Source organism: Pteronotus mesoamericanus, unplaced genomic scaffold (assembly GCF_021234165.1).
Source record: "Pteronotus mesoamericanus isolate MK-2021 breed Mesoamerican mustached bat unplaced genomic scaffold, CSHL_Meso_final contig_182, whole genome shotgun sequence".
Taxonomy (NCBI): Eukaryota; Metazoa; Chordata; class Mammalia; order Chiroptera; family Mormoopidae; genus Pteronotus; species Pteronotus mesoamericanus.
This window is the reverse complement of record NW_026555078.1, coordinates 16,083,399-16,092,013: the sequence shown is the minus strand read 5'-3', so window position 1 is coordinate 16,092,013 and position 8,615 is coordinate 16,083,399. Positions and strand designations below refer to the sequence as shown.

At 55.9% G+C, this 8,615-nt stretch overlaps 1 protein-coding gene across 1 annotated transcript; it reads right to left on the bottom strand.

Moving 5' to 3' along the window:
* Positions 1-3,715: 3,715 nt before the first annotated feature.
* On the bottom strand, positions 3,716-7,804 carry IRF2BPL (interferon regulatory factor 2 binding protein like). Its single transcript, XM_054567229.1, has one exon. It carries the CDS (start codon positions 6,859-6,861, stop codon positions 4,510-4,512), a length of 2,352 nt encoding a protein of 783 aa, XP_054423204.1. The 5' UTR covers positions 6,862-7,804; the 3' UTR covers positions 3,716-4,509.
* Between the last annotated feature and the right edge of the window lie 811 nt (positions 7,805-8,615).

Here is an 8,615-nt window from a genome sequence, read left to right as displayed (position 1 = left end):
AAATGTTTATTCCCAATCCTCCAAGAGTTAGTAAAAGCACTGATTCCCACCCTACCAAGTACTCATTCTCCTTTTGCCCATCTCATCATCACTCTTTCTCAAATACAGCTCTAGTTAAGCCACGCGTCCTTAAGTAGGGCGGAGGGCGGGGCGGGGGCGCGGGAGGTGGGGGGAGGTGGGGAGTCTATTAGAACTGTTCCCTAATAAGGATCTAACCAGGCTCTGTCACAGTGTGACCTTAGGCAAGTTACCTCACCTCTTGCCTGGGGACCCTCGTCTCTATAAGGTGGATGGACGAGACCTAACTTCTAGCCTCAAGTTCCATGGGCTTTAGGTGTGTATAAGACCCTTTAAAAATCAGGTAACACTGGTTGCATCCCAGAAGGGAAATGACTACAGACAGGACAATTGTAGAAAAGAGACCTTACAGTTGTACTGTATTCCTCCTTACATCTTCTGAATTTTGAACAAAAGGAATGTATTATCTATTCAAAAATAAACACATAACATTTATATGAAAAAGAAAAGAAAATGTATGCAAATGATTGTGTGTGGGAGTACCTGTACTTTCTGGGAAAGGATCCATAATTCTATCAGATTTTTCTAAGGCATCCCTAACCTAAGAAAGGTTTAGAAAACTTTTCACTAGATGACCTTAAGAGTCATTCCCAGTTCCAATTTCCTTAATTTGATAAAGTATGAGAGAACAGAAAGTGAATTCCGGCACTCATTCAGTACACAACAGCCTGGGCTGTACGTGAACCTTACATTTCATAACATAGGCTTGCATGCCCTCGTGAGTGAGCAGGTCCACAGGTGAATGCCAGACTTGGCATTTTGGGTCTCCTTTGGTGCGTGTGGTCTGCAGAGATCAAGGTCAAAAAAATTACCCCAATCAAGCTATTTTCTTAAAACCTCTTTCACTCTCTCCCCGTCTCCCCCCACCACAGCCCTAAAGAAACTTGGGTGAGCTGTTCAAATAATGCATATGAATCAATACAATATGGACTTTTAAATGTTGACCACTTTGGCTCTCAAGCCAAGGGAAGTAAGAAGGGTGGAAAACGGAGGAGGTGGGTGCTCAGAGTGAACTGCAGGCGAAGGACGTCCGCGCTTGCCTGGAGACCTCCGTCTGAATCTCTCCTACCCACAAGAATCCCCGGGTACAGAAGAGGAAAATGCTTCCTAGGTCTGCAGTGTGGAAAGCTTCAGGGAAGGAGGAGTCCAGCTGAGGGATGGGAGCCAGACTGGTGAGGGCAACCAGGCCAGCCACCCAATTGGTCAGAGCAGAGAGAAAGGTCACATGGTTCCAAAAAGGGAGGAGGGAGTGAAGCCATTTAACAGACGGCCCCTGGCTATGGTAAACTCTAATTAACTGCACCATTATAATTCACTTCCAGCCTGAGTTCCACCCCAACCTCCATTCTCCCTCCCACTCTGTCTCCTCTCCCCCAGGTCTCATCAAGGCAGGTTTCCTCAGTGAAACCCACAGGCTGCCTTTGCTGGGTGCCTCATTATTGCAGCTACTGCCTCCCTTGCTTATAATGCACCCAGAAACACAGAGCGGGGCAAGCTACACGGTTCTCAGCCCCTAATGACGGGCCCCGTCCCTACTACCTCTGTGCACTCAATCAAAGGTCTTGCAACCCTAAAAGTTCCGAAAGGTCATACCATAGCAATGAAGAGACAGTGGCAGGCCAGGAGGAGCAGATGTGCACACAGGGGCAGAGAGCAGGGCTTACTCCCATTTTGGAGCCACCAGACTGTGCTCAGGGTCCTCACCCAGGCGGGTAATCCACACATCGAGGTTCACCGCTCCTTCATTCAACGGTGGTTCTATTACACCCGTGACACTTTATCTTTATTCTCAGGCTGCTGAGCTTTACCCATTTTAAGAGTGTGTGCATTGGGAGTGGGGGTTGGGAGCACCTTAGAGGATCTTCCAGGCGAAGCATGCTTGGTTTTTATTAATGAGCTTATGAGCAAAGCCAACACAGACCTTTAAGTGAAATGTGTGATTGGTAGCCAGGCAAGGATGGGTTTTAGAATTAACTCTTCCTACAGTCTGCTATGCATTATCACCCCCAAGTTAATTACCCCTGGGGATGAAAATAGGTTTCATGACTCATAAGCACCAATACAACACTTGGCAGCAGATGAAAATGCAAGGACACATTTGCAGGAAGCTGACACGAATACCTATTTATATGTGGGGAGATTCTTAAAGAGGTGAGACAGGCACCTCCCATGTACCGGGACTGAGGCTGCAGGCTAAGAGGCTGCAGCAGATCCATGAACTGCCATTTATCCACACCCCCAGACATACACCACACACACACACACACACACACACACACACACACACACACACACACACAGAGTCATGGTTTCCACTACTTCAATGATGGTAGTGGCAAAGCAGGAACAGAAACTAAAAGGGTGTTATTAACAGCAAGTCCCAACACCAACCCAACCTCCACACCTCCACACCACACCGGTGGTGTTCTGAGTTAGCTAACCTGTGATTTGTTCCCCCCAACCCCCATGTGCCTGCGCCCATACCACCTCCCTACCTTCCCGTTCCCTCTTTGATGGGAGCGGGGTGAGCAGGGGCACCACGTCTCTTCCCTTATTTCTTAGTGGGAACCGCCCTGGCCCACCTTGCCCCAACCAGGAATGCGGTGTGGCCAGGAATGGATTTCAGACGGGATCGCTGGTTATTTTGCCTACTCCTTCCCCTGTTCCATTTGCCTCCCAGGAAAATACAAGGTTGACACCAGGGTCATGTGCCCTCCCCCAGCTCTGGGAGGGCTCCAGTCTGGACTCCACCAAGGGGGCTCAAAGCTCTAAAGGACATTACCATCTCCTAGCCGCCTTCCCCACCCCCCTAGACATCACAAATGGCACCAGAAAGTTGATAATTCCATTTCTTTGCCAGGGGAATGGGTTTTATTTCATGTTGTAAGTGACCTTTGCTCAAAAACTGGGTTTGGGGTTTTTTCTCTTTTCCTCACTCCCCACAACTTTCTTCTGACTAGCCAAGTGTCCTGCCTTTAGAAATACTTATCGAAAAGGGAGGAAAGGAAAGCGTGTAATAAATGAGGTGAAACTGCTTTCCGACGCATCAGCTGGAAGCCGCTGGGAACTCTCCTGGCTTAGAGTACACGCATTTGTTTCCCAGTTGTCCACACCTCTCCTGCCTTCCCTGATGGCTCTCAGCTCTGTAGCATTTTTGCTTTAAATGTGGGAATACAGCGATTTCTGCCACATTTTAAGAGGCCAAGCACTGTAGCTTTTCCCCCCCGCTTGCACAAGTCTTAGCTGCATTGGGTGTCAGTATATACTCATGTCTACAAGGCAAGGCACCAAAAAAGCATTCCTGACTGCCATTTGCAGCTGGGGCACCCACACAACCAGGAGAAAATAGAGATGCTGAAGAGTAAACAGAACTCCCTTAGTCAGCAACTGTCCCTGCCCTAGAGGTGAATGTAAATAGCCTGGTACTGAGGGGGAGGGGCGGGCAGGCAGGCAGGCAGCACAGGGCCTTCTACAGATGCCATTTCTGAGGGCTTTCAAAGCCACCAGCCTCTGCGCTCTACTTGGAGGTAGGGAGCATCCCCTATGTTGGAACTGTGTGGCCTACCTCTAGAAAAACACACTTACTGACTCGGGCCAGAATTAATATCAATTGAATTTATTACAAGTTACTAAGCTCCAAGGCACATTACAGTGTTCTGTTAACTACAGAAATGTATAAAGGACAAACAGAGCAGATTCTCCATGTCTAGCATTTCGCTCTACTGTTCAAAAGCATCCGTGCATCAATAAAGCAAAAACAAAACAACACATGAAGATCCAACACATTCAGGTCAGTTGAAACAAACCCAAACATTTTCCCTCACAAACTTGCAACAAAAAACACCCCACCCCACCCCCAACATCCCCCTTACCATTTTTGCAAACAAAACAGAAAAACAAAACAAAACAAAACAAAGTGAAGACTTCAACACTTGGGGCTGTTTAAGAAAGAAGCTGTCACCATTTTATAGCATCATTTTTTTAGGCAGCAACACCGGCCTTGGCAAAAAAAAAAAAAAAAAAAAAAGTCATTTTCTTTTGTGTGTTTTTTTCCTTTCAGAAGAGTGCATAACATTTACAAAAATACACACCAGCAGCAGTGTTGCTAAGGGCTATTAATTCTGTACCTAGGCAAACACTCTGCCACCAAATAAATGCTAACAAATATGATGCAAATGACCCAATCAATATTATACTGCTTAACACAAACCAGCTTATCCTTCAAATGAAGAAGTTACATACCTTAGTTTCAAAATATAGAAACATACGACGAAAATAATGTCTATACATAAGACTAACTTTTTGCAGTTTGTTATATTCACAATTCTACATCTTGGGGGGCAAGGAAGGGAAGGTCGATGTAGACGGGGGAGGGGCCCTCTGGATTGGAGAGGAGCTGGTCTGGGTGAAAGGAGATGGCTGTCTTGTGGTTCAAGGGTCTCTCTCCTTTTTCACTTTAACATCCCCAGCTAAAATCGTCGCGATTTCACCCTGCATGAAGGCCCAAGGTACATTCGACCCAACTAGGGGGCATTTCTCTCCGCTGGGGCAGTATACCTCGCCGGTGGCCCCCTGAGCCTTGATACTCTCTCTTGAGCAAGGGAAGCAGAATTTGTGGCTGGGGACGGATGGGCACTGAACGAAATGCGTGTCCTCCAAACGTTCGTGGCAAATGGTACAGCATAGGGGCCCGCTGTTGGCCATAGGGGAATCCGGAATGTTTTGGGGGTGCACTTGGTCCATGCCCGGGTGGGTGCTGGGCGGCGGGGGCGCCACCTGCAAATTTAGGTCCCCGTTCCGTGAGGCCAAGCGGCGCTGCCCGGGCACAGAGGCCGGCGACACTGGGCTGCTGCTGTTGCGCCGCGCGGACGCAGTGGTGGAGTGCACGGAACTGCCATCCTTGGGCGAGTGCGCCGTACCCAGAGTGTCTGCCACCGACATGAGGGCAGCCATGGGGGACGGGCCGTTCTGAGGGGCCGACTCGGGCGGGGTGGTCCGGTTGGAATGGGGTCCCAAGGGTGGAGGCGGCGGGGGCGGACCCCCAGCCGCATGCCCTGGCGCTGCAAAGCCCCCGGCCGACATGGTGAGCTTTAGTGCCTCGCTCTGGTTCGCCATCCACTGCTGCCTCTGCTGCTCCTCACCCAGCTTCAGCGTGCCCTCGGCGGAGTCCGGAGGCTCGGGGGACGCCTTCCTCTTGCGCAGGCTGGCGGCTGCACCCCGGCCAGAGGGGGCGGCAGGCGGCAGGGCCGCGGTCCCCGGGGGTGCACTGGGGGCGCGGCTTAGACTCACCAGCGCCGTGGGCAGCATGGGGCAGCTGGCATCCAGGTAGGGCTGGGGCAGCATGTCGGCGCCGGGCACGCCCTCCTTGAAGAAGCGCACGGCCTCGGGCAGCAGGTCTCCAAGTAAGCGCCAGTCCCCGGAGCCGTGTTTCTTCTCGTACTCCAGATACTTGAAGCCAGAGGACAGACCCCGGCCGAAGTCCTTCATACAGTCCTGGTACATCTGCTTGGCCACCCCAGATGCGCTGGAGTACACATTGCCCGAGCCCGTGGGGTACTCAATGAACAACTTCAACTCGTAGTCCATGCCGGGCTTGGAGACAGCGTCGAAGGCGAAGACTCGGCCCAGCAGCGAGTGGTCCTTCTTGAAGCGCACTTCGTAGGGCGTGCAGCCAGCCAGCGTGAGCAGCGTGTCGCGGACCATCTTGGGCTTGTTGGCCCACTCCTCCGCGCGGTTGCGCAGGCTCTCGCTCAGCTCCGCCAGGGCCTCGGCGTTACGCTGCTTCTCCTTCAGCTCGCGCTCCTGGTCGGTGCTTGACACCGAGCCCGGCCTTTTGCCACCAGCACCCACGCCCACCTCGGCAACCGACGACGAAGTCGAAGACGACGCGGAGGAAGACGCAGCAGAAACGCCCGGCGCGCCCCCGAGACAAGAGGGGCCCCCAGGAGCCCCTGGGGGCGCGGGCGTCGGGGGTCCACGGCTGCCGAGGCCGTGGGGCGGCGGTGGGGGCAGCACGGTGGCGCTGGCTGGACCGTTAAGCAGCGTCTGCGGCAGCAGGTTGGGGGGCACGGTAAGCTGGGGGCCTCCGCCACCCCCCGGGTTAGGCAACCCCGTCACTAGCCCACCGTGCGTCCCGCGCCGAGACGCCACCGACGCCGACGCCGCTGAAGAAGAGTTGGGACTCTGGCGGTTCAGCTCCGGGGGTCCCTCCTCTGGTGCCGGCTTGGGGAAGCCGTTGGGGCCCCCCAGGCCATTAGGAAGCCGCGCGGCGTGGCTGCTACTTCCCAGGCTCACCGGTGGCGGCGGGTACTCGAAGCGGCTGCGCTGTTCCACAGCGGCGGCGGCCGCAGCAGCGGCAGCTGCGCTCAGGCCGTAGCGCTCCAGGCCGGACGGGGCCGCCAGCACCGCAGGCTTGCTGGAGCCATCGACGTGGTTGAGCTGCTGTTGCTGCGCCTGCGGCGGCTGCTGCTGCTGTTGCTGCTGCTGCGCTGCGGCCGCTGCTGCTGCCGCTGCCGCCGCCGCCTCCTTAGCTGACAGGGCCACCGTCTTGACCCCGACGGGCGGCGGCGGCCCGGGGGAGCGGCCGTCCTGGAAGCATCCATGCGCCCGCTTCAGCTGGCGCGCCGTCTCGATCACGAACTCGATGCGATCGGCGCCCTCGTAGTTTACGCAACCGCGGCATACGGGTTCCGAGAAGTCCCAGATCATGGCCCAGGGCATACGGGGCAGGTCGCACAGGTAGCAAGACTGTCTCCGGGACGAGGACACCTGCGCCGCCGACATGATGCCAGCCCTGGGGAAGGTAGGCCCCCGCCCGGGCTCTCTCCGCGGCGCCTTCTCCTGCGGGAGGACTGGCCGCCTGGGGAGGGAGTCCGGCTGCGGGGGAGGGAGGGGGGGCGAGAAAGTTCTGCCCCAGGGGCTGGAGGGAGCGCGACTCTCCACCGCTGGCGCAGCGCCTCTCCTCGGGGGCTCCACCGCCCGGGCGGCGGACGAATTCAGCCCGCTCTTCGCCCCCACCTCCTACTGCGGCTGTTTCGGCGGGAGGGGAGCTCAGGCGCCTTCTTCCTGGTGCCGTGGACCCAGGCTGGAAGCTCCAGGCCCGGGGGGAGGGGGCGAGGGTGCCCAGTGCCGGCCGCCGTTAGCTCTTGGCCCCCTCCCCGGAGGGGCTGGTGGGTGGAAGCGCGAAAGGGGCTGTGTCTTCCTCTCCCCTGAGGGTACCCCTACGAGCTGCGTCCTCTCCCCGCCAGGCTGCCTGGGGCGAGGACTACAGGGTTCAGTGCCACCCGGTGCCCGGGTCCAGTCTTGCTGAAGTCGCTGGTTCCCTGGAGGGCCGGGGCAGGGAGGGGGTGATTGCCGAGAGAGGAGCTTCTCCCCTCCGCAGTGTCGGCTGTTCCGCTGGCGGCGGCTGAATTTGCACGGCCACAGCTTCCAGGACGCACGAGATCAGAGGAGAGAGCGCTCGCACGCAGGCTCCCGCCGCCCCCAGGCCAGGCCGGCGCCCGGGCCGCCGCAGCTGGCGGCGCTCACGTTGGCTGCAGGGCGCTCGCGCGGCGCCTGGGCCCGGGTCGCATCCCTTCCCGCTTGCACTCGCCCGGAATGTGGGGTTGTGATTGTTACTCTACGTTCCGGAGGCGCGTCTCGGCGCTCCAGCTCGCGCTGCGGCTAGCGCTGTCCCGGGCTTGGCCGCGCGGGATGCCGCCCGGGCGGAGCGCTGACGTCATCACCATGCTCTGCACCAGTTCTTCCCCCCCCATCCCCGCCCCTTTACACTTCCTCTGTCTGTGGAGCCCACTTGTTGCTCGGCAAAGGCGCATGCGCGGCACGACGCCCAGATTCCTCCCAGTCGGCCCCTCCTCTGTGCCTCCGCCTTCCCTTCCCCCTTCGCCGTGTGTGTACAACAGCTGAGGCCCGGCGAGCTAATGCTGGAAGTCCAGGGTTGGGGGTGGAAATTAAACAGACGATGACCTTTCCTTTCCCCGCCCGGCTTTCCCAAGTAAAAACGCATTTAAAAACCACAAGCTCATTTCCGATCCCGCTTCCCATCCAACCCCGGGCAGTGAATTTAAATGTCCTGTTTCAAATTTTCGCTGTGAATTTCATATAAGGGTATTGCCTATCTTCAATCAAACCTTTTCCCCCGGAATGGATGTTACATTCATCGCTACCAACTAATGCTGAAACACCTGGAAAATTAGCTGGTTTCCATTCTCCCAGAAGCTGCCGTTTCGATTTGTTTTTGTGCCCTGGTCTAGAAACCTGAGCTTCAACGATGGAGCTAAATCCATCGTTGCTTCCCCCTTCCCCCGCCCCTTGCCCCAGCCGCAGTCTAAAAATTTTGGCTGAATGTCTGAAGAAGCTACGAGCACCCGGAGGCCTTTAAGGAAAAGAGTCAACTGGCTGCGCACAGCTGCAGTTGGGGGTGGTGGGGGGAGAGGTGCTGGAGAGGCCAAACAGGTGAGTGGTTTTTCCGAGTTTGATAAAAGAAGGTGGGGGCAGCATTTAACAATAATGATATCTCTTTGTAAAGCACAGCGCAA